General features: G+C 38.9%; 1 protein-coding gene across 14 annotated transcripts in view; it reads left to right on the top strand.

The window, feature by feature from the left end:
* MCTP2 (multiple C2 and transmembrane domain containing 2) overlaps positions 1 to 26,365 on the top strand; it is a 236,938-nt gene that overhangs the window by 157,903 nt on the left and 52,670 nt on the right. For 13 of the 14 annotated variants that reach the window (XM_021099363.1, XM_021099356.1, XM_021099357.1 and 10 more), the window contains one exon: positions 931 to 1,050. In XM_021099363.1, coding sequence (XP_020955022.1) covers positions 931 to 1,050 — 120 coding nt within the window. Of the gene's footprint in view, positions 1 to 930; positions 1,051 to 3,310; positions 4,786 to 26,365 lie in introns of those variants that run through there. The other variant, XM_021099365.1, reaches the window with a different exon arrangement.

Raw genomic sequence — 26,365 nt, 5'->3', positions numbered from 1 at the left:
TTCTTACTACTATTGCCTTGTGCTCTGTTTGCTTGAAAGTTAAAACCTGAGTTGAGGTAGGTGGCATAGCTGGCTTTGCAAACAAAGTAAAATGAGTCTACCTATGAGTGGGACTCACTCAAAGACATTTACTTTGTCAAGTCGTTCCTCCGTGTGGGGTGGCTTTGGGCTCTGAGATCACCAGGGCATTTGGGGCTGAGAACCTGGGACTCTTAGGATCCTCCCCAAGTGTCTCTCACTACTGTGTCCCCAGAATTTTTAAACATTGAAACATGTACTTATGTTGCAAATGCGTAAAGTCACTTAGTATGTGACAGGCATTGTTCTAAGTGCTTTAATTCTGTCCACAATCTATGAGATCAATACTCATATCAACCCCATTGTCTAAGAGAGGTAAAGAAACTGGCCCGAGGTCACACAGCGAAAAACAGGAGAGCTGGATTTCCTTCTAGAATTATATTTTCTTATAGAATAAACTTCTCTTCTGGATGAGATGACCTAGAATACTTGTAAACTTATATTGTAAATCTACCCATTTCCTTACAAACTGAACAACGTAGACCCTTATTCCATTCTCTCTGTCTTTGTCTCTCTCTCTCTCTCACACACACACCACACACACCACACACACACATTAAATGTCTGACTACTGTATTTTTTACCAGTTCAGTTTTGTGCTGAACATTATTGAAACAGCCTATTCTCCTTCAAAGGAGCTATAAAATGCATTGACTTTTCTTTCCTCCCTGGATGATCATATTTTAAAAAGAATTTTAGAAAAAAGTATTAGGACTCTTCCTTTCTATTATGTTTTTAATTGGCAGCTATACAGAATGTAATTAAAATGACCAAGCTGTCTGATCTAAAGAGAATATTTGGAGTGTTGAAACCTAGTTCCCTGTTCTCCATTTTTTTATTTTTTTAAATCAGATCTTATCAAGAGATGTAGACCGTGTGAAAAGAATCACCATGGCAATATGGAATACAATACAGTTCCTTAAAAGCTGCTTCCAGTGGGAATCCACAGTGAGAAGTACAGTAGCATTCATGGTAAGCTTCCTTTTTTATGTTCAAATTATTTGCTTCTGAGTCCTAAATGCAAATGCAAATAGGTTTTATTTTACTTATATCGAGCAGAATGATGCACATTTGACATAGCTGAAGTTTACGCCCATAAGGAAACTTTGAAAAAAATGGTGTCCATTCATCTTCCTATACTAATATTACGGCATGGGGGATTATGTAGGAGATATCTTTCTAAGATCATACTTGTCAGATTTAACCTTGGAAATCCCTCAGTTACCCAGATCTTACTCATATACTGTCTCTTGGTGAGGTTAAGGGAGCCACTGTTGGATACATTTTGAAATGTTTTTGCGGTGGTTGTTATAATCATTTTATAGTCCCTACGATGTATATATTTGTCTTCTTCTGTACCAATGAATGCCGGTGTTTTTTGAAAAATGGCAGCTGAGGGAGTTCCCCTTGTGGCTCAGTGGGTTGAGAACCAGACTGTACCCATGAAGATGTGGGTTTGATCTCTGGCCTCTCTCAGTGGGTTAAGGATCTGGCATTGCTGCAAGCTGTGGCTCGGATCCCACGTTGCTGTGGCTGTGGTGTAGGCCAGCAGCTGCTGCTCCGATTCAACCCTTGCCTGGGAACTTTCATATGTTGCGGGTGCGGCCCTAAGGAGAAAAGAAAAAAAAAAAGAAAGGCAGTTGAAAAATCCTATGAGCGAGTTAAGACTCAGTTACTTTAATTTATGTTTTAAGTAAATCACTGACAAACTTTGATACAAAAACATTGTCTTGAGACATAACTGATTGCTACACATTGCATGTTGACTCAACACCCCAAAGGAGAACCTCTCATGTCTGTGAGATGCACTCTTATAGTACTGTTGGCCCTGCTTTCTGAGCATAATAAAATCACAGGATCTTAGAACTGCACGAGATCAAAAAACTATCTAAGTCAACCACTGAGAGTCCAAGAATCTCTTAAGGACTTGAAAATTAGCACAGTGTCCTTTACATCTCTGGGCATTCTCCCTCATCTGTCAGTGGACCTATCATTGAGCAGATTGGTAGTATCAGACATGGGAGGAGACACCAAATCACACAATTGCGAATCTCCTGCATTTTGTATTATGCCATTAATTTCTATACTGTGCAAAGATCTCACAGTAGGGCCTGTTACAATGTATAAGTGGTTGAGTCCTGGTCAAGTTTCTTCTGTCTCCTATTTTCTATTGTTGGTGCTGGCTCCTACCCTAGCACATATCCTCATTTGGAAAAAAAAAAAAATATATGACCCCTTAGGGCAGTGGGTTCAAGGTCAATCCCACCTTTATTATGTAAATATTCTAGCTGCATATGAGGGTTTTCCTTTGCCACTGGAGTGCGTTCTCTTTGGTCTAGTGAATGTCAGTTTTTCATTGCTTCAGGAAGTAGGGGGCCTATGACAGCGGCAACCTTGGCCTTTTGTATACTAGTTCTTTGGTTTGAAGTTGCTGGAACAATTGGCCTTGATAACAACATTAAGGAGAAATTTATTAATCTGTAACTGTCTGTGGCTTGGCATTTATTCATCTGCTTCCCTTTCTCACACTCTCCTTGACTGGGGGCTTCATGTGTTGTATTCAGCCTCCCTGCCCCCCTTTCCCACCTGAATTCTCTTAAAACTTTCCAGGAGATGTTCTGTGTGATTCTGGGCCAAAGAGGTAAGTCAGCAAGATCAGTGGCTTCTTCCAGTCAGCACCCCAGCCAACCCCTTGGAGGAGGAAAGGATTTCCTTTTTCTTGAGCTTAGTTTCTGGCACTGAGATTTTTAGAAAAACAGATCTGTTGCACTGGATTATGTTGGGGAGTGACAGAAATGATTAATGGGCTGCTGGCATGATCTGAAGAAAGATTAGAGCAAATGAACAGAAGTGGGTTGTTTCATAGAAGGGACTTCTAAAGGGGAAGGGAGCCTTGGCAGTGGGGCCTCCTCTGCCCTGCCTGTGCCCTGAGTGTACCCTCCTGGCCAGTGCCACACCACAGATCCGTCCACCAGGCTAGCTGCCAGACATAGGCTTTCACATTGTCCTTTAAAAGCCCTAAGACTTATGGAACAAAAGATTCAGCTCTTCCAGCTGGTTTGCTAAAATGTAATTTTGCAAAGCTACCTGAGTTTGTGAGACTGTTGGAGCCCCCACTGCATGTGTGGATGGGGACCATTTTCCATTGGACATCATTGAAAAAATGCAGAGTCCATTGGAGTGATACATGCATTCATATTCTCTCTCTGTCTCTCTCTGGGTTCTCCTGTAGGTACTGGCGTTAAGATGGACTCTCAGACATATTTTGTTTTCCATTTTCATTTGAAACTCTATTTTTGAGTGATCATCTCACATTTACATTGACCAACCATGGTGGATCTCAGAGACATGGAGAGGTAGAGACTGCCCCATCTAAGCTGATGCTGTGTGATTTCATTGGAGAATTTTTTTTTTGGTTGCTACTCTCATGATGGTCATTCCAAAACTATTTCTGCTCTGAAAAGTGAGAACATATAAAGAAAATACATTATTAGGATAAAAAAATATATTTTAGTCTTTCTTATTTTTTAAAATAAAGTCATGGGTAACAAAGCCTTCATATTTTTCAGAAAACGTTTTGCTGGCATGGCTTTTGCTTAGGCTCATCCTTGATGCTTGTGAAGCACTGATGGGTGATTCCTCACCTGGGGCCTACCATGAGCTGTGTCCCTGACTCTGTAGGACCCCATTAAGGGTCGTCTTCCTGAAAAATGTTGGATCCTCAGGTCACCTGGGACAGAAAGGGAGGAAGGGAGGTTGTGATGCTGAAACACGCCACTGTTGAGAACACCATGTTTGTCTTTGGTTGGTGGTATAGCACACAGCTGTGTGCTTCTCTGATCTACTGCAGACAGAATGCTGCGCCTCGTCTTTATTCACCCATGTGGTACTTTTTTTATGCTTCATCCCCTTGTCCTGGCATTACAGGGGCTGAACAATTTTGTGCTATTCTGAAGTAAGGACTTAAACCAAGGATGTATTAAACAATAGGGCTGCCTGTAAATGCCTTTATTAGAAATCAGGCTGAGTTCCCTGTATAGGTGTGAAAAGAACCACTTTGGCTGCAATGGTCTCCAGTGGGGCTTTTCCTTCCCCTAAAGTTACACCACCACAAGCTAAGAGTAGAATTGTAGGAATTCGTTTCCACTTCTTTTTTTGTCAGATAACGTAAAATTGTCTACTAACATCATGGTCATGTCTCTCTTTTCAGTGGATGCAATGTATGGGTGTTATAGGATCATGGTTAGTATATTCTGGCTGTTAATTTTAAGCCTTCATGAAAGCAAGTCATACATTTTCTAAGGAATACTATGAATGTGTATATGAATATATCATATCTTGTTGAAAGTGGAAGTTAAAGGAAAGCAGCCTAGATCTAGGCCCATCTGGTGTCCAGTCAGAAGTGGATGGACAAATACAAGAAAATTTATCTTGTTAGATCATGTAAGTCTAAACCTCTCCAAGTGGGGATTAATCCCCTCTCCACTTGGGTGGTTGTACTCCAGATACTAAGAGAAAAAAATTCTCTTTAATTCACTGACACCTGCTTTGCAAATGTTAAAATATACTGCTTAATTTATTGTTATTGTGAGAAATTAAATGTGGACTTTTTTTTCCTTTAATTTTTATTGAATTTCCTTTAATTTCCTTTAATTTTTATTGTATAGTTGATTTACAATGTTGTGTTAGTTTCAGGGTATATAGCAAAGTGATTTGGTTTTATTTTTATTTTTTTTCCATTATAGTTGGTTTATAGTATTCTTTCTTTCTTTTTTTTTTTTTTTTGCTATTTAGGGCTGCAACCACGGCATATGGAAGTTCCCAGGCTAGGGGTGAAATTGGAGCTACAGCCGCTGGCCTATGCCACAGCCACAGCAACGCCAGATATGAGCCATCTCCACTCTGCTCATAGCAATGCCAAATCCTTAATCCACTGAGCAAAGCCAGGGATCGAACCCGCAACCTCATGGTTCCTAGTCGGGGTTGTTTCCACTGAGCCACGATGGGAACTCCTCTGTCAGTTTTCTATTGTACAGCAAAGTGGCCCAGTCACACATACATATATACATTCTTTTTCTCACATTATCCTCCATCATGCTCCATCATAAATGACTAGATATAGTTTCCAGTTCTATATAGCGGGATCTCATTGTTTATCCATTCCAAAGGCTATAGTTTATATCTATTAATCCCAGATTCCTAGTCCATCCCACCTTACCCACCCCCCCTTGGCAACCACAAGTTTTATACACACACACACACATATAATTAAATAAAAAATTTCAGATTTTTTTTCCATCGTAGGATATTATAAGATATTGAGTATAGTTCCCTGTGCTATACAGTAGGTTGTTGAATTGGGGCTTTTTTTTAGAGTGGTCAAATAACTCTAAATCACATTTCTATAGGCTCAGTTTTTTTGTTAGGATGAGTTTAGAAAACCTTGCTCATTTCCTCACATCTTTCTCCTTCCTCTTAAATTTTCTAGATTTTTAAAAAATGTATTATGTTTTCTGAGCTTTATGTGTTTTAAGTTAAAAATAATTGTTCTTTTTTTTTTCCACTCAAAAATTCACATTCTCATTCTCCCCAGCTGAAAGACAAATTAACATGAGGTGTCAATTTATTGATGGGGCCAAGTATAAGTAAAATATCATGCTTAGAAGAATTACATCTGTATATTTCCCTATGAATGGGTTTAAAAATATACATAGTATTTTACAGAGATGCTTATGGTCATTTCCAGTCACAGAACTTTAGATATGTTTAATAGCTCATGCTGCTTCAGTGCTTAACTATGTATAGATACTATCCTAAGCATGTTATAAATGTTAGTTCATTTAGTTCTTACAACAACCTGCTGATGTAGATGCCACTTACAGTATTTGCTTATTTTTACAGATGAGAACAATAATCCTATAGGGGTTAAAGAAAGTGTCAGTGCTCATATGCTTTCAAGAGGCATAGCTGAGATTTAAACCAGACCATCAAGATTTAGAGCCCATGCATTTAACCATTGGGCTACATTGTCTCTCATGGGTGCCCAGGATGCAGTGATTATGGTCCTTGTATTCAGATAGACGATAATGGCTCTAGGGACCACCATATGAGTCATTTCAGATACGTATTTAGAGTCTATTAATGGGAGTTAAAACTATTCCAAGATGCTTTGGGAGAAGGAAACACTCATTATAGGGGTGGGAATAATTCTCAGACATAGTCACTATATTCACAAGACTCGGGAGAAAATTAAAGAAACAAAAGGTGGAAATGTCTATAGCATCTTCGGGGAACAGCCGAGACTGTGGGAATCACATGATATGACATCCTTGGAATTCAGCATGACGGCCTGGAAAACTTCAGTGCCTGGTTCTAGGCTGAGCACCAAACTGAAGTCTGAGTTATCTTTTCTCACTTTGTGGGGGAGGCTCTTAGATACTGTAGAAGTGCTTTCAAGGGGAGAGGGAAGGGTGAAAACAACTCAAGGAAGGGGCCATGGAAGGAATCTTTACTTTTCATGTTTTCCTCAAGAATTCCAGGCTGTTCAGAATAAGAGAGAGGAGTAGAGAAGAATTACTATCTACATTAACACATTACTACCAAATTTCTTAAAACAGTAGCTTTCAGAGAGATAGGCCCATATTTCTAGTGTGGGAAAGATGCTATGTTGTCTATTCCCATGTCTCAGTGCAAATATGTCGTTTGATGATAAGATGAACTGAATTTGTTTTCAAAAGATAATTTTGCATTGTGATATTTGTATTGTAGAACCTGTCATCTGTATGAGTTTTTGTTTTTTTTTTCCTCGGTTTGTTTTATTTTTCTCTTGGGTAATTATATTTTACAAACCTCAATATTGTCTATAAAAAAGACCTGAAGTTATATTATGGCGTAAATGCATTAATTTTTGCATGACAAAAAACATTTACTTAACAGATGGCATCAACAGAAGATTATTTTAAATAGCAAAAATCTCCCAATGCTGTTAAAAAAAAAAAGGATTGCATTTATATAGTTTTGTTTTCCACTAATCTTTCAGACACTAACCTATTCCATCAAGGGAGGGATATCTGGGGAGGAGGGCATTGATGGATTACTTATTTATTAAATTTTTACTTCGATCTTCATTGTTAAAACATTAATCTAAATCTATGGTATATCAATGGGTATCTATGTAGAGCTATGCTTTTTACATCTTTGACTTTTTTCCTGAATTGTTTGATTGTAAGAAAATGATTTAATTTTTCAGAGTGGATGGGGCCTGCAATATGATACACAATTTAAAGCATCAATTCACCTTCCACCTCCCCATTAAGGTTAAAATACAATTCTCCACTTTCTTAGTCATATCCTGTATTTAACATGAACAGAATTCTTAGCTTTTAGGGCTCCTGGAATTTTGAGAAGTGTGAAATGATTTCACATTGAACTTGAAAACAATAGCAACAGGAACAGAACAGCCCCTTCCATCAGACATCATGTGTCTGTACACACACTCACATACAAAATAGTGAGAAGCAGAGGGCATTTGAGAAGCAAAGCATTCCACTGTCGAACATTTTCTGAGAACAGTTTAGTAAAGATTTCATATGAAACCTTGCAGAGTGGCCCTGTCTGTGATCCCTCTTGTGGCCCACAGGCCATTGAACTTATATTGAAGATTGAATTGAACTTACTTTGGCACGAATGACAACTGTGGTGGACATTTTGTTTTCAGATAGGACTAATAAGAAAGTGCTGGCCAGTTGTCTTTTTAATGCTTTAGTTATTTATATGTTAACTGGGTCTCAAAGATTTTTCTTTGTTTTTTAAAATGCTGTCACCAAGTTATTCACAATTAGATGCATTGCATTTGATTCAATTTTCAGTAGCTGTTTCCATATCCACCATGAGTCACAACTGGATGTGCAAAGCGGGCATCATTGCCTGTTTGGTGTGGGTTTGTGCAGTTGCTGCACCAAGAGTAATGGTACTTCCATAAAGCTGAAAAAAAACCCATAGTTATAATCACCATTTTTTCTGGAGAAGGAGAAAAATTTTTAGACATCTTAAATGCATATATATATATATACACACACACAATATGTAAGTGTATTATATAAAATGGTTAATATTGGTGAGTTTATTATTTGTTTTATTTAATGTTTTTACAGTCATTTCCCAAATCCTCCTTTTCCCTAAAGACCACCTAATATACTTTCAAAAATATCTTAAAGTTCTCTCTCGGTGTTTTTTTTTTTTTTTTTTTTTTAAAAGAACAATCCATTATTGTACATTGTGATTATAATTTTTTACAGCATAATTGCACCTTCTATTGACAACTTCTCAGGCATTAACTAATTATGCAATTTAATAAAATTACAGTAATTGCATTAAAAGATTATCTGTTGAAAATTTAAAAGGACACTCTTAGCTATTTTAGCGTATTTTCATGTTTATATTTTCAACTTTATAATTGAATTGCATTTCCAAGCAGAATCCTAGCTCCGCTGAATGAAATCCGTTGGTATTTTGGAGCATCCCAATTTTAACTCGTAAGCATTAGATCTTAATTTTTTAAATCCTAAAACAAGCGTACATTGCCAGTCTTCACGCAGCCCTGTTAGTTAATAATAAGTGAATGGGTTTGATAGGTCCAGTCCCTGTTTGGGGCCTTTCTGTCAATACCTACTGCCTTTCCTGAGCTTTCTGTGGGGATGTAGTTACAAGCCCACATCTTTCTGCCTTCTGTGAATTTCCTGGTTAGGAGCCATTGTCTTTTACAGATTCCGGAGAATTCAGTCTAGTCCACTCTTCCACCCAGAGATACTGTATCTGTTCATTTGAACTTGATCCTGACTTTGGGAACTTCAGTCTTAGAAGACTTCAGAGATCATGTCAATCCTTGACACCCCCCCACACACACTGCTTCTGCACCTCCTTCAAGCTCACCCCTCTTCCTCCCTCTGCCCCTTTCCACCACCATTGTTTGTCCAGTGTCTCCTACACTGTTAGATATTGAGATACAAAGGTGAAATGCCATAGTAAGCAAATGCTCATCTGTCCATCCATCTTCCCTCTTTTCTTCTCTCCCTCCCTTCATTCCCCTCCCTCTTTCCTCACCCCATCTACCACCCCCAGCCTCTCCCCAGTACCCCCTTTACCTCTTCACTGTTCCCTTTTTTCTCCCCAAATTTCCCTCCCATGTCCTCCTCTTATATTTGAAACCAAATATAACCTTTTAATTATCAAAGCACACCATAAGAAAAATTAAATTTGCCCTTTGGAGATCAAATTAAATCGTAAGCATGGAAATATTTTAAACATATGAACTGAGCTACATATGGAAGCTGGTGCTCGTCCAACTCAGAGAAAGGCTTTGCCAAAGTGGGTGTAGGTACATGCACATGCACACATACACAGAGGTGCTGTGTTTCATTGCCTGGGGTGTGTTATATAAGAACTCGTGGAGAACCCACATATGTTTAGGGGAGAAATGCAAACCATTGTGTTCTATGCCATGTAATTAATATCCAGGTGTCAGCTACTTCTGGCATCATGGATAGACCAAGAGATGATCATACTAAGTGAAGTAAGTCAGATAGACAAAGACAAATACCATATGATAGCACTTATTTGTGGAGTCTAAAAAATTATACAGAAGAACTTATTTACAAGACAGAAATAGACTCACAAACAAAGAAAACAAACGGATGGTTAGCAAAGAGGAAAAGTAGCGGGGAGGGATAAATTAGAAGTTTGAGTTTAACATATAAACACTCCTATATATAAAACAGATAACCAACAAGAACCTACTGTTTAGCACAGGGAACTATACTCAATGTTTTGTAATAAACTATAGTGGGAAAAAAATCTGAAAAAGTATATATATATACACATATATACACACACGTATATGAATCACGTTGCTGTACACCTGAAACTAATACAACATTGTAAATCAACGGTACTTTAAGAAAAGTTTTTATATTTTATTTTATTTTTATTTTTTTGCTTTTTAGGGCTGCACTCGCGGCATATGGAGGTTCCCAGGCTAGGGGTCTAATTAGAGCTACAGCTACTGGCCTACGCCACAGCCAGAGCCAGAGTGACAGTAATGCCAGATCTGAGCCATGTCTGCGACCTACACCACAGCTCATGGCAACGCTTGATCCTTAACCCACTGAGCAAGGCCAGGGATCAAACCTACAACCTCATGGTTCCTAGTTGGATTTGTTTCTGCTGCACCACCATGGGAACTCAAAAGTTTTTTTTTAAATGAGTCAGCCATTTCTAGGGCTGATTAATAGCATGGAACCAATAAATGCCAAAGCATGTGGTTCTATCTTTAAGGCTATGATAGTGCTTTTCATGTTTGTCCTAATAAATTAAATCCTTTACATCAGAAATAGGGATTTTATTTCAGTGACCTAATAGTTCGGATTAGTGTCATTTGCTAAAATATCATTCAGTGTAACATAACCATATGATTGAAGGATTGTGTTCTGACACTGAGCAGCAGAATGAATGACAAAGACCCAGCCTATTATCTGTGTGTGTACCCTTACTGCTTATGATGGTGTTGAGTACACTGCAGGCATCTAATCAATGCTTCTTAGTAGAATACTAGAACTAGTGCAGACCATCTGTGTCAGATACTGCTTTCCTTTTATTCCAGCTACACCTCTGACCATAGCAACCTGTGACCCCCACCAGAAGGTGAAGTTCAGAGGTGACTGAACAACTTCATCATAATCTTTTCTGATGGGCATTTTTCCAGCTTTTTCTCTACCCTGCTCATCCGCGGAGGTGGTGCTAATTCTTAGCAAAATGGCCAAAAGATAGTCAGCAGGAGCAGAACTGGGAGAGGAAGAAGGGAGCCGGCAAATCTCTAACCTGGATCAACAGCTTCTGAATCCAGAGGGATTTGTATTTTTGATTCTTACAGAGCTGAGTGCTTTTTCTCCCCCTCCATCTGTTTCTGTATATGACACCTGGATGTGCAAACATTTTGCATGATGCAAAAAACGGAAGAGAATATTCAGAAATAAAAGAGACGGAGTTGGGAGGGAGAAAAAGAGGCTGGTGTGTGTGAAACCAGTCATAACCAATTTCCTGCTTCAGTTTTGACCTGTTGAAGAACCAGGCTCAGCACTTATATTTCTGGCTAATTTGATATTGCCTTTTTTGTGGTCCGAGCTTTGTCATTTGTTTGGAAGCTGTCATTTTTATTAGTCTCTCTGGCTGATCTTTGGGGCTCCCCATCAGGTGGCGTGTGCTCTCTGTTGTCTGGCTGGGCTAGGCAAGCCGCTGGCCCTTTTATTGCTGTGTGATACGGGCATGCTTGCCGGGCAGCCTGTAATTAGACCCACCACAGGTGACAGTTACAAGAGAGCCTGGTAATCATTCTAGCTGCCTGATCTGATGTTTATGGAGAGCATCCTTCCTTGTGGTCTGGTTGGGGTTTACTATACTGCATCATCCCTTTGCCATTTGATTTATAATTTAGAAAGGTGTGTTTTGTTACCTCACTGCCTAGCGTGGGGTTATGTCATTGGCTTTTTACATAACAGAGCTAATTTGTGTGGGGGCGGGGGAGAGGGATGCTAATTTTCATTGAACTGATATTCTAGCTCTCACTTTTATTTAAAAAGAAAAAGATAGGGAGACAATTAAATCAAAAAGCTAATTCATTATGTCATCGTCTAAACCTATGTTCCTGCACAATGTTTACTGACTGTTTTAGTCCCCCTGGGATTTTCTGTTATTTCAGATCCACATTTTTTGGCCCTTTAAAATGACTTTTCTATTTCTGGCCAAGTTTTAAAAAATTTTTATTTCAACTCATTGCCAGAGATCCTTCATTTTGTCAAGGAGAAAAAGAGAAAGAAATATACTTATTTCACTTGGTGTTGAGATGAGACCTCCATGGCTATGGTTTTAGGTCTGGAAAAGCATGAAGCCCTAGAATGTTAAACTACAGGGCCTTTATGTTCATTCAGAGGGGGAGAAACTGAATTCTTCAGGAAAGTGATTTTCCTCATGGCCTATTAGAATATGATTCTCAGCCCTTATGCCATTTTTACAGCGTGTGGCTTTTGTGGTCATACATTTTGCAATTATGGTTTTAGTTCTTGAGTATGAAGTGCATCTAGCGCAGTGTCCATGGGTTGTGTTATTGACTTTTCTGCAAGTCTTACATTTGGAAAATATTTTATAAGTCTGGAAAGCTGATACTCAGAAGAGTAATATGCCCTGGAGGAACAAATATCTATAATGTTACTTCGCTGGGGTTTGGCTGACCCTTTTCTTTCTTTCTTTCTTTCTTTTTTTTTTTTTTTAAAGTGCTGCACCCACGGCTTATGGAGGTTCCCAAGCTAGGGGTCGAATTGGAGTTGTAGCCTACGCCACAGCCACAGCAACGCCAGATCTGAGCCGCATCTGTGACCTACACCACAGCTCACAGCAACACTGGATTCTTAACCCACTGAGTGAAGCCAGGGATCCAATCTGTGGGCTCATGGACGCTAGTCAGATTCGTTTCTGCCGAGCCACGGCAGGAACTACATGGCCAACCCTTTTCTTACAGCAGATGAATCTTCCTCCTCAAGGTTTGATGAGGATTGTGGTGATGATGATGAAGATGATAATTTGAGGATAATGAAGATAATTAGTGTTTGCATATTCTGGGGGTGTTTAAGTTTTTGGCTTTTGCTATTATGCTTGTTCTTTATTGGGGTAAAATATCACTTTTAGTGGAATATTGCCTTACAGTGTCTTTTGTTTAAAGAGCGACAAAATACTAAATATGAATTTCCTAATAGCAACATGTTTTCTGCTCTGGCATAATAAGCCAGGTACATGCGATTGGAAACTATTGTCAACTATTCCATAGCAAAAGCCGTTTTCCTTTGCAAATCACTGAAATCCTTCACATTTTTGGTAAGGAAATTTCTGTAGGCTGATTTCTCCTCTGAGTTGAGTTCTACTATGCAAAGTAGGAAAATGTGATGTGTTTATCTTTTAAATTAATTGCCTGTGGCCTCTGTTGCCTACACCTCTTTCAGTAAATTTTATTTTGTGTTTCACTGGAGATCTTTAAGCTTTCAGTAATGTACATATTTCAAAAGAAAAATAATTGATTTCCTGGAAGTTTATTGTACGTGCATACACACACACAGGAACATACACAAGGAGGGAAGAGGAAGACTAGAGAAAGGAAAGGGGAAAAAGAGAAAGAATGGCAAATAGCCTTTCCATTACCAGAGTTTGCTTAAAGATAGTCCTGCAGGTGGCGATAGAAACTCATAAATGGTAAAAATCCCAAGGTAAATTTCTGTGCACTGTTTCCTGGGGATTTTAATTTCAGTAATTTATTTTTAATTTGATACAATCATCTACAAGCAAAAATCATTACATAAGGAAAAAACTCAAATTTTCATGTTGTGTAATCTCTGTTTTTATAAAAAAATTTCTCAGCTATGTTATGGCTTGTTCATCTTTATGCATAAGAGATAAGATCTAGATTATCACTGGGCTGGTACATATTTTACATGGAAAATAACCATTTTAAGCCTGTGGGGTTTTTTAAAAATTTTATTTTACTGTTCTTAACCTATAGCTAAAATTTGATGCCTGTGGCATTGGTTGGGTTTATAACATCTTCTGCTATTAAGTTGCATGAGTATAGAGGGTGTGTGTGTGTGTGTGTGTGTGTGTGTGTCAGAGTATCAGATCAGTTGCTTTCAGAGGACATTTCTGGCCTTAGCTAACTGTTGAAGGTTAATTTTAATCTGAGTAGAATCAAATTCTTTGAAAGCTACTTTACCCAGCAATAAAACCACAGAATAAATGATTTCTTTGAAAACGTTAGAAATGGCATAGTGGATATGATAACATTTTTTTCAATTATTTTAGTTATTTCATTTTGGATATTAGGCATTGTTCAAGCAAAGTTAAAGCATTCAGTAAATCTTTCTTGCTAGTTAAGGTTCAAAAGTTCTTCAATTGCTTTTTTGTGAATATATATTTTCATTTGCCATTTTTCTTAAGTTTGGATTTGAAGATGCAAACTCTAAAGTGATTTGCTTAAATATAAAGCTAATTTTCAGCTCTTCTCTTTTCATGTAGCCTCATTTAAAAAAACCTTTGCAGTGCACATTTTCAAGGGGAACTGCCTTGATTCTAAGAAAATGTAATTATTTTGGTTTAAATGCTTTATACTTTAGATGTTGAGTGTCATCCACAGACAACTGTGATGGTCTTGAGCAAATTACATGAAATTCAGTCTTTGTCTCTCTTCTGAGCATTTCACTAAGTCTTGTGGTGAAGTTCAAAACCAATAAGGTCTTGTATACCGTATCCTCGAATACAGGATTTCTTATAATAGAAGAGAGGGAAAAAGATAAGAGAAAAGAAACCTTCGAGCCTTCTTATATTCTGTTTCAATTGCTATTCCAATTACTCATGAGGAGGAAGAGTGGGAAGCAAGTCAAACTCTCGGAAAACCTATTTTGCTGCCTTCACAGAAGAATATTCAGGTCTCTGCTCTGGTAGCAGCTGACCAGAATCTAATCCATTAAAAAATATATCGTGGTAAGCAGTTCTTGAAAATGTTTATAATAAATGGTAAAAGCCAAGCTTCCACTGTGAGATTAGCAGTTGGAACAGGATGTGTTCATCAGGAAATAGGTTATTGCCTGACCAGTGTGTGTCCTGCCACGTAACCTGCAGGCTAGATGAAGATTTAAAAGCTTGCAGTGCAAGGAGTTTGATTTCCCCCCTTTGCTTTCTTTTGCATATCACAGTGTTATTTATCACACATGGTGTTTTTCTGAATGAATCTATTCTGAAGTTTATATTATAGGCAGAAAAGCATCCACTGTTTTGGAGGCTGCACCCCCCCCCCACAAACATCCGATGCTTATCAGTGATCTATTCATATTGATGTAACTAATTTATAAAACAAACTCTGTAGCTTAAAAAAAAAAATAAGACAACTGTGAAAGACAGTTTTCCAGAAGCCTAGACTCAACCACACCACCCCATCTTAAAGATACAGGAAATACTGCTGTGGATTATGATGATTTTCCTGCTTTTGGCTTGATTGCAGTCCAGTGTCAAAGCTAGTGGACAGTGGTGCTAATGAATAATGCCTTCTATGTGGGTGGACGATACCTATAGTAACACACACACAGTGACTAAGAGATCAAATACACTGGCTAAAAAGCCTTAGGGAAGCATTATGTGTCTGAGGTCTGATCTATTGTCTGGGAGGTCGAAAAGTGTTAATGCACTCTGCGAAGATTACACTCCCTCTCTAATTGCTCCGACACTTCCTTAAAGGATTTAAACAGTCAGGAAAGGTGACGCTCCTTGTCAATTTTTGTCTTCTGCCTGCAGTTGAAGTTTATCTGTCTTTCCACTGAGACCACTAGATCAAGTAGCCTCGCCAGTGTCAAAGGCATACACTCTGAATTAAGAGTGAAAGCAATGAGAGATGTTATTTACAGCTCCATTATTACTTGCTCTTTAAATACTTTGCATTCCATTTCTGGTGTTTATATTGTGAAAACGACAGGATATTTGTGTTCCAGAAGGGGGGGCTGTAAGAAGTCCAGGGCTTCACTTGGACTTTTGATCAGACTTGCTTTCATAATCTTTTCTCAATGTCATAGGGCCAGTGTGGCATTTTGCATTTAGGTTATTTCAGTTGAAGACATAGAGAATAATGAGCTTCAGCATTTCCTCTATGTTGATTCTCCCACCAGCATGCATGCACGCACATGTGTGAGTGTGCATGCACACACACACACACCGTTCTGAAATGTTTATCAAGACTGACCTAGGAGTTCCCGTCGTGGCTCAGCAGTTAACGAATCTGACTAGCATCCATGAAGATGCAGGTTCAATCCCTGGCCTTGCTCAGTGGGTCAAGGATCCGGCGTTGCCATGAGCTGTGGTGTAGGTCCCAGATGAGGCTCGGATCCTGAATTGCTGTGTTTGTGGTGTAGGCTAGCAGCTACATATAGAACTGATAACTTTGTCCAGACCATCTCTGTAAATTTCATATGTTGTGCAAACACATTTTCTAAAACCTCTCCTCTCTGCATTAAAGAACACTTCCTCATTCCCATGTATCCAGAAACTGAGATAGTAATTTTATCAGACTCTGGGTCTCTTACTTTGTTTTGATTATAACTCAGTGTTTTCTAAATGACACTGAAACACTTGAAGCTTTTACCAGTTCTTCCATGATGATAGTTTAGGAAATCCAGGGGATCTGTGTGTTGGAGATCCCATACTGTACTTCTTAAATTCGTAGTCTGCATTGCTGTAGGAATGGGGAAGGAAAGCTTGCATTTTTGCCCTGAGCATTTTCTGCTGGATATGTACACTCGCATCATTGAGAGGTAAGAATTCCTCTTAGATCAGTTCAAATTGCTAATATATGTGGCCTACAGCCTGCAATATAATATTTATGTAGCTTCCAAAAGAGGCTTGGGAGAATTCCCTGAAATTCAGGATGGTGGTCTGAATGATGGGTGTAGATGGATTTTTTTTTTTTTTTTTTTGAAGAAATCCTTGTTTGTCCCATGGGATTTTCACACTTTTTGGCTGACGGTGCTGTATTTTACTTATATTGTATAAAGCTGTCATTGTATTCGTTGTATGTGTCTCCTGAAGACTCTGAGCAGATGACGAGAACTGTTGCTGGAGGGAGAAAACACATTTGAATCAACATCTTCAGGAGAGAATTTCTCTAGCGTCTCCTGTTCCTGCTCCTGCATGGTCCATCCCTTGCACTTCTTCTTCTTGTGCGTTCCCTCACACTGTTGGTAGATTACACTGAATGTTTCATCTGTATATAAAAATTAAAAATTCAAACAAAAATCTGGCCCACATGAAGAACAGGCCCTTTGGGCATATGGTTCATTATGCATATTCGTTTAATTACTAAAACACTTGGGATGGCTTTCCTGCCCTTGCTTTCAACTTGCAAAGTTGGATCTCTTCTCCTGCACAGAAAATGTAGCACAGAATCCTGTTCTGAAGGAGAAAAAAAGAGAGAAAAAAAAAAGAGCCTTTGAAGAAATTATTGGAATTCACGAAAAGGAGGTATGATTCTCAGTATGAAACCCATAGAAGTCGGAATCTCTCTCCTCTTTTTTTTTTTCCTCTCTCTCTCCTTTTTTGTCTCTTTCTCCCTCGGATGACTATTGCCCCTGAAGGCTAGTTTTACTGTGGTTCGTTTATATGAACGCAAGCAGGGCAGGAATGTGAGATTAAGGGTTTGGGTTTCAAGTGCATTCCCTCTGAGCGACTCAGGTCTCACGATGAAGCTGTCTAAGTTTTATTGGTTAGAAAGGCAGTGCTATGAAAGTGTGACTTTAATTGATTTTTCAGGGCAAACAGGTGGTGATGGTTTAGACATGCCCTAGCCCCAGTGCCACTCCTAATTTGGAGCGGCTCATATAATAGCTTTATTAAAATAAACAATCTCCTGGCTTTGCTTTTACCTGAACATCTGCCTCTTGGATTTTAAGGGCCTTTTAAAATGTTTTCATTCTGTGCTTAAATGGATCCGATCCTAAAAAAGCCAAGGAAGACTTTATTTTCTATTTATGTCATCAAACTTATTATTTCTTGTTTGAAATGAACAACATTAAAATTCAAACAGCTTCTTTAAATAGGATCATTGTTGTTTCAGGAATTTTGTTGTTGTTGTTTTGGGCACATTTATTTACATGATGCAACAGATTTTAAACCTATCAGGCCAAAAATTGAATTTGTACTTGCTGGGTTTTGATTCGAACCATTATTTTGGTGAGCAAAAGATTCTTCGAGTGTGCGTGTGAGTGTGTGTGTGCTCTTGCGCGCGCACATACATGCTTGAAGACTATATTTTGGGTTTCTTCCCGGTTTATAGTGATGGCTCAGCATTGTCAGAAAGCTGCTTGGATTCCTCCTGATCAAAATAAACTCAGGACTCCTAAAAGCATTTTTAAGGGAAAGGAAGATCCAAACCTTGGCATCGTTTTTGTTTTTAGTGGCAAGTATGTGTGGCTCTGATACAAGCACAACTTTCTTTTTGATTAAGCAGATAGGTAGTCTATCTGAGTAATGGGAGATCAGCCAAGACATTCTTGATACGATTCCTAAAGGAATCCTATTTTGCTATAAATAGCATTGTTCCCTAACCTCTATTGGAGGGTTCCAGAATTAAGGCACCTTAGTCTGTTTTAAGCACATTGAGCCATGTAAAGAGCTATTGCAGGCTTAATGTGAACTTATTGCAACCCTGCTTCTTTTAGTGCCAGAAATAAGGCTGCAAGTGGAGTAACTTAATACAGCGAACTGCTTTATTCCATCACTGCGCTAATGCTAATTAGATACACTCGCTTTATTACCCAGAGCGTTTTCCTGTATTCATTCTGATCCAATCTTCCTATGAACATGAAGGAGTACGTCTTAAGTGTTAAGCTGAAGTTTTTAGTCACAATTGCAGCCTGATGTTCATGTGACCAAAGTCAGAGAAGACTTTTAGAGAATGCTTTGGCCACTTAGAGTACAATTAGAGCCCCTTTGGACTTCTACCACTGAGGGTGCCCACAGGGCCAACAATTAGGCCTCTGAAATGAGTGAGACACTTACCAGTACCTTTAATGGACTTATTTTCTTGACCTCCTTGAGATGCCCAGCTTTGTGGGGAGTAAATAAATGTGTGAGAATTTTTCTTCCCTTCCTTTAATCAGAGCAGATAATTCGCTGATGGCTTTAAAAGAGGTATTTACCAAAATCAGACTTTCAACTGCTCAATTACCAGCTTCTGCAAAGCGCATAAGGAGAAATTTATTGTCTGGTTCTAGACCTGAAATTAGGATCATTCTGGGGGGGAAGGTCAATAGTTGCAGCACATTACATGCTTGCTTTCTTTTATTTTAGTGCTTTTCTACTTTTTAAACTAACCTTTCTGCCTTTACGAGTGGTGTGAGGCTGTTGGTGATTGTTGACTTGTTTCCATTTATGCGGAATCATCAGGAAATGTATAGAGCAACCAGTAGCATGATACAAATGTTAAGATGATGGGATTTTAATAAATGCTTTATATTTTAAAAGAGGGGAAAAGGATGTAGTTAGTAAGAAATGTGTGCATAAATAGAGGTTAGAACATTTTTTAAAAATCCTATTATACAGTCAAAACGGTAAAGTAAATGTGAATAAAAACTCCCTGTAGAAAAATACAGTCTGAAAGACTCCAGTTTATGTTTAAATTAGTGTCATATGGAATATGTACATATATATGTATATGTAGTATATTAGGTATAGACTTCCTCTTAAATTGGGGCGGAATAAGCTACATTCTTCATAGAAATACTCAGTATAGTGTTATTGTGCCATTGGCAGTTTAAAATTTACATACATTGTTTATTCAAACAGTTATAGAGGATTGTAAAGGCTAGGAACACATAACCTGGATATCTTTCTGCAGAAGTATTAGTAATAAACTGCCAGTTGTGATCATTCCCACACAAAATTCGAGTTCATTGATGGAGTTATGTTTTTAAGAAAGAAGGCAAGACACCAAGTTTGATTTGTCTCTCAATGAACTGACCAGGTCATTCCATGTCTTATGGAACTAGTAAAAGACAGTGCCAAACAAACACCTGAAAAGCTATATTCCAGAGCCCAAGAAACTAGGCAGTTAATCAATGGGTTTTTGTTTGTTTGTTTGTTTGTTTGTTTGTTGTCTTTTTAGTCCCGCACTGGTGGTGACATATGGAGGTTCCCAGGCTAGGGGTTGAACTGGAGCTATAGCTGCTGGCCTACACCACAGTCACAGCAACGAGGAATCTGAACTGCTTCTCTTACTATACCACAGCTCACAGCAACACCGGATCCTTAACCCACTGAGCGAGGTCACGGATTGATCCTGCATCCTTGTGGATGCTAGTCAGGTTCATTAACCACTGAACCTCGACAGGAACTCCTAATCAATGTTGATTTGTTAAACTTTCTGTATATATAGTGGCAACCCAAGCATGATGCAGAAGCATAAGTTGAAATACAAAGATTGGGAGTTCCTATTGTGGAGGTTGCAGATGCGGCTCGGATCCCGTGTTGCTGTGGTTGTGGTGTAGGCTGGCAGCTGCAGCTCCGATTCCACCCCTAGCCTGGGAACCTCCATATGTTGTAGGTCCAGACCAAAAAAGTGGGAAAAAAAAAGAAAGAAATACAAAAATTTTATTAGAGGACAGGTGAGAAAAGTGAAGGTCAGAGCAGGGAAAGGCATTTTAGTTTGGGACCCAATCAGAGTTAAGGTTTGCCAAAGCCTTTCTTCTTTTTTTTTCCTAGGCTGGTTTCCCTTATCTCTTTCTAGCTGGAGATGGACTCTAGAAAGAACAGGTCCCCTCCTAGACCCACTTGTCCTTCCAAAGGTATAGAATCGGTTTTCTGGTCAGTCTCGATAGCCTCTCATAATTTCCCTAGGAGCGATTACCTTTTACATTATGCTAACTTTATTCTCTATTGCTATTGTAACAAGTTACCACACACACAAGTGGCTTAAGACAACACAGATTTATTATCTTCTAGCTCTGGAGGTGAGGAGTCTGCCACAGGTCTCACTGGGCTAAAATTGGAAGTGTTGGAAAGACTGTATTCCATTCTAGGGAGAATCTGTTCCCTTTGCTTCTCCATCTTCTAGAGACTGCCCACATTCCATGGCTCATGGCCCCATCCTCCAGTCAGATCCAGCAAAGGCATGATATTGGGCCCTCCCAGGGATTCATTCAGACATTGCTTCTGCCCTTACATCTTTTTCTGACTTTCTTTTTCTCCTTCATCTTCCACTTTTAAAGGTTCTCTGATTATGTTAGAGTGAACCAGATAATCCAGGATGATCTCCCTATGTTAAAGTCAGTTGATCAGCAGCCTTACCTCCATCTGGAACCTTAATTCTTCTTTACAATGTAGCGTATTCACAGGATCTGGAGAATGGGACATGGACATCTTTGGGGTACCATTATTCTGCCTACTACAACCAGGCTTGTTATTACTGTCTTCCTTTCTTGTTGCTTGCTTGCTTGCTTTTTTTCTTGTCTCTTTAGAGCTGCACCCGTGGCATGTAGAGGTTCCCAGGCTAGGGGGTCCAATCAGAGCTGTAGCTGCCTATGCCACAGCCACAGCAACATGGGATCCGAGCCATATCTGCAACCTACACCACAGCTCACGGCAACGCCGGATCCTTAACCCACTAAGGCCAGAGATCGAACCCACAACCTCATGGTTCCTAGTTGGATTCATTTCTGCTGTGCCATGATGGGAACTCCAATTCTTATTGCTTTCTGATGAATAAGGATTTCTGAAGCAAGTAGTGGTTCCTTGCCTAGAAATCAATTGAGTGAGAAACATACATTTGGGAAGAGGGGGAAGAGGTTGTATATTTTGGACATTTAAACAGGAGAATTGAAATTACAAATATACAGAAGTCAAGGGTTAAGTAACTTGAAAGTTTGTTGGTACTTGGTTGGCTTCATCTGCCACCTCTGTGGCTGATAGTGCATGGCTGTAAGGTCGGACATCCAGGAGGATGCTATGTCCCTGTCTACACAGCAGATCTTGGGTATCAGAACTGCAACAAGAAGAGGAATGGATAGGCTAGTTCCAGAGGGCAATCAAAAGGGGTAAGGGGACAAGGAGTGTCTTGAAGCCTTGTCCAGGACTCAAAGTAATTCCTGCTAAGTGTCTGAGTGTTACTGGTCATAAGATCCCTACTTGATTCCTCACAGTCCATCGAAATCCAAGCTATGTTTAAAGAGACAATGCATGCCTCTATTCTCTGTAAAATATGCCCTTAGCATTGCAGAGAAAAATGATTTTGTCCCTTTTCCTGGGCTGTTACTATTTCTAAAATTTTTCTCAGTTTCTCATTTCCTTACCTCATTGCCATAAAAAAGGATACTTTGCTACTAGAATTGTCAAATTAAATATCCAATCTTATTATTCTTATTCTCTTAAAAATCTGATTTCCCATTTAGTTTATGATCACACCTGCAACTTACTACCTTGATGTACACTTTTTCCACCGACCAGCCTATGTTTTCGTCTCAGTGTCTTAATCCAGGTGTCCCTAAGATAGGTCTGTCTTCACAAAGAAACTCATTTCTATTGTCAACTCTAGCCCTGCCAACCACTTATCTATCTTCATTGCTATAATTTTGTCACTTCACAAATGTCATATAAAAGGAGTCCTATATTACGTAACTCTTTGAGATATACTTTTTTCACCCAGCATAATAGTTTTCAGATTCATCTAGGTTGCATGCATCCATATCATGAATGTTGGAAAAAGCAGAATACTGGGTAATGTCAGCCCTAATTCCACATGATAACAGTCAGCTAAAGCTGAGTAGGGAGTGGACTTCTTGGAGAAGGGTTGCAATCTGACCTCACCCTGGTCCCACTTCCCCATGGTCCTACACCTGGTCCTTCTGAACTTTATATTTTGCCCTAAACCCCTGTGGACATCTGAGTCTGTAACCCTTGACAGTAGCTACTATTTCTGAAACTGATACAAAGTGAGCAGTGTTTCATAGGTTAATATATGTGATTGTATCCCCCTTCCCAGAAACGCTGGAGAAACCAAGTGTCAAGTAGTAGGTTTTGACAGAGTTTTGTTTTGTTTTTTTATTTTTTTTATTTTTTTGTCTTTTTGCTATTTCTTTGGGCCGCTCCCGCGGCATATGGAGGTTCCCAGGCTAGGGGTCGAATCGGAGCTGGAGCCACTGGCCTATGCCAGAGCCACAGCAACGTGGGATCCGAGCCGCGTCTGCAACCTACACCACAGCTCACGGCAACGCCAGATCGTTAACCCACTGAGCAAGGGCAGGGACCGAACCCGCAACCTCATGGTTCCTAGTCGGATTCGTTAACCACTGCGCCACGACGGGAACTCCTGTTTTGTTTTTTTAATTACACATGTCCTGGTATGTTTGCATGGTGTCTACAGATGTATTAGACTACAGAGGTTTTTTTTTTGTTTTATTTATTTATTTTTTTTAACACTTTTAACTACAAAGGAATTTGTCCAGGTATGAGAGAGAGGTCTCAGAGGTCAGAGGGAGTGAGAGTGTTAGGAGGAATGGCTGCTGCTTTTTTATTCCTAAGGCTGTTAATAGAGAAAGTGAAGAAACCATAGTGAGGACTGCTACACAGGACCTCAGCATCACCCTTCAGTTTTGGCCACATCATAGTTTTGTGTGTGTGTGTGTGTGTGTGTGTGTGTGTGTGTGTGTGTGTGTGTGTGTGTGTGTATTGTTTGACAGGTTTCTTTCCTCTTTTGCTTCTTTATTCTCCATCCTGGCCTTCTTCACTTCCAAATTAAGTTCTTTGTCTTTCAGAGCAGCTGTAAACTGATAGAAATGGCTGCTTGGGAGCCCTCAATTCCATGGCTTTTGAAAGCATTCCTAGGAAAATCATATCTCTTGTTTCTTGTGGTATATTGCCTGCTATAAAAATTTTATATAAAATTTATTGTATATGCAAGAGTTTATAAAATTATGCGTATATCTGTACACTTTAAAGAATAAGACACTCTTGTTTACTTTCCACCCAACTTAAAAAATAAAAATCCCCATTATTTTAGAAGTCTTGTCTCTGCCTTTTTGGTGCTGAATCATTCTTCCCTCATTTCCAGAAATAATAGTAACACTGAATGCTGTGCCATTTACTCACTACTGATTGTGGTTTTATCACCTTTGTATCGATCCTTGAGCAGTGTGATTCAATTTTGTCTGTTTTTTAGATTTTTTTTTCAAGGTATTAACCTTTTTATTTTATTTATTTATTTTTGTCTTTTTTTGCCATTTCTTGGGCCGCTCCCACGGCATATGGAGGTTCCCAGGCTAGGGGTCTAATCGGAGCTGTAGCTGCCAGCCTACACCACAGCAACACGGGATCCGAGCCATGTCTGCGATCCACACCACAGCTCAGGGCGACGCCGGATCCTTAACCCACTGAGCAAGGCCAGGGATCGAACCCGCTTCCTCATGGTTCCTAGTCGGATTTGTTAACCACTGCACCACAAGGGGAACTCCTGTTTTTTAGATTTTAAAAAGAATCATTTAATACTTTTAGGTCTTACTCTGTGACTTACAAATTAATTCACTCAGTATTGTTTTGACTTTTATCTGTGTGGTCTAAACGTCACCTTCAGACATCTTCCTTCTGTATGATATTTACCTTTATGTGTAAGCGACTTCATTTATCTGTTCCACTCTAGATAGACATTTGAATCGGTTCAAAGTTTGGTTGGGCTTTTGTTTTTGTTTTGTTTTATGGCTTTATGAAAAGTGCTCCTGTAAGCATTGTCACACATTTCATCTGGGGCAAGAGTTTAGAGCAGTGGCTCTCGGTATGCAGTGCTGAACAGCAGCGTTAGCATCACCTAGGAACTTTGCACAAGTGAACTTCTCAGGCCCCACCCCACACCTGCTGACCCGGGAACTCTGGGAGTGGGGCCAAGAAGTCTTGTCTACACCAGTCCTGTGGTGGTTCTCATGCATGCTGATGTTTGAGCCCACTGCTTCCAGGTTTCTATCTAGGCATGAAAATGCAGATTATCTGTTATAACATTCTGCTTAGTTAATGCCAACCATTTCCCATCCATCAGCATCAAATTAAAGTTACTGTTCTCTGTCTTAGAAAACACTTAGCATGATCTAACTTCTAAATCTTGTCAATCTGATGAGTTAAGTCATACTTTGGTATGGTTTAACTTTGCATTTTCTTCATTACTAATAATATTTATAGTTCGGGGGACCTTTTCTCTCCTTTTACCTGATTTTATTCCCTCCTTTTACTTTTTATTGATTTGTAAAAGTGTTTTAGGTCATCTAGATAGGAATTCTTTGTAATAGAAATATCTTCCCCGTTTGTGGCTTATTTTTTTCCACTGTATATTTTGACCAAAAAAATTCTTATATTTAACATCAAATTTAGTAATTATTGTCACTATAGTTTCTGCATTTTGTGTCATTATTAAGGAATTGTTCCCTATCCTAAAGTTGTAAATATGCACTTTAAATTTTTTTATGGTTTGCTTTTTATATTAAATTTTTAAATCTACTTATGAGTTGATTTCATTTTTGTGCTCTGGATATGGATTGAAGCAATACTATTTCCTGAATATCTACTTTCCCCCAGTTATCTACAATTGCCACCAGATCATAAAACAGGTTTTCTTATATAGGTGAGCTTGTCCATTCATTGGTCTCTTGTCTATACCTGTATCAATGTAACACAAACATTATTTGAACTTCGCATTGTTTTTCTCACTTTGTTTTTCACCTTCAGGAATGCCTACGCTCTTCTTGATGGTTTGTTCTTCCATGTAATAGTGACACAACCTAGAATAGATTTACAAGGAGATCCCGCTGAATAGCATTGAGAACTATGTCTAGATACTCATGTTGCAACAGAAGAAATGGTGGGGGGAAAAACTGTAATTGTAATGTATACATGTAAGGATAACCTGACCCCCTTGCTGTACAGTGGGAAAATAAAATTAAAAAAAAAAAAAAGAATTGATATGTTACATTTCATAAAACAGAACATGACAAAACCAATATGGAAATAAGTCAGAATCAAAATTATTGAGTTAACTGTCCAAGTCAAGACATTGGAAAAGAATAGCAGAATGAAATCGAATTAACTAGAAGTAAAAATAAGAGAAAAATCAATGAAGTAGAAAATATGTATACAATAAAAATGAACAGCAGTTAAAAACTCTTTGAAAAACTAACAAAACTGGTTATTCTTTCCTGAAAGTTTTCAATATACAAAGAGTAAAGACAAATAAATAACAGCAGGCATTAAAAGGTGGGATAATTCACATAAGGCAGAAATTAAACATAAGAGGATATTAGATTGTTCCTAAAATGTTGAAACATATGAAATAAAGTTTGTAGAGAAGTGTATCCAAATGACTGAAAAGAATGAGAATTTGAATGGTCCTATACCCTCTGAAAAATTGGATCAGTGGTTTAATATCTTACCAGAAAGCCCAGGCTAGCTATCTATCTATCTATCTATCTTTTTTTTTTTTTTTTTTAAGCACCACACTCACAGCATATGGAAATTCCTGGGCCAGGGATTGAATCCAAGCCACATCTGTGACCTCTGCCACAGCTGGGGCAATGCTGAATCCTTTAACTCACTGTGCCGGGCTGGGATTCAAACCTGTGCCTCCACAGTAACTGGAGCCACTGTAGTTGGATTCTTAAGCCACATAGCCACAGCGGGAGTT

The sequence above is a fragment of the Sus scrofa genome, chromosome 7, assembly GCF_000003025.6.
Source record: "Sus scrofa isolate TJ Tabasco breed Duroc chromosome 7, Sscrofa11.1, whole genome shotgun sequence".
NCBI lineage: Eukaryota > Metazoa > Chordata > Mammalia > Artiodactyla > Suidae > Sus > Sus scrofa.
This window is presented reverse-complemented; position numbering and strand designations above follow the sequence as displayed.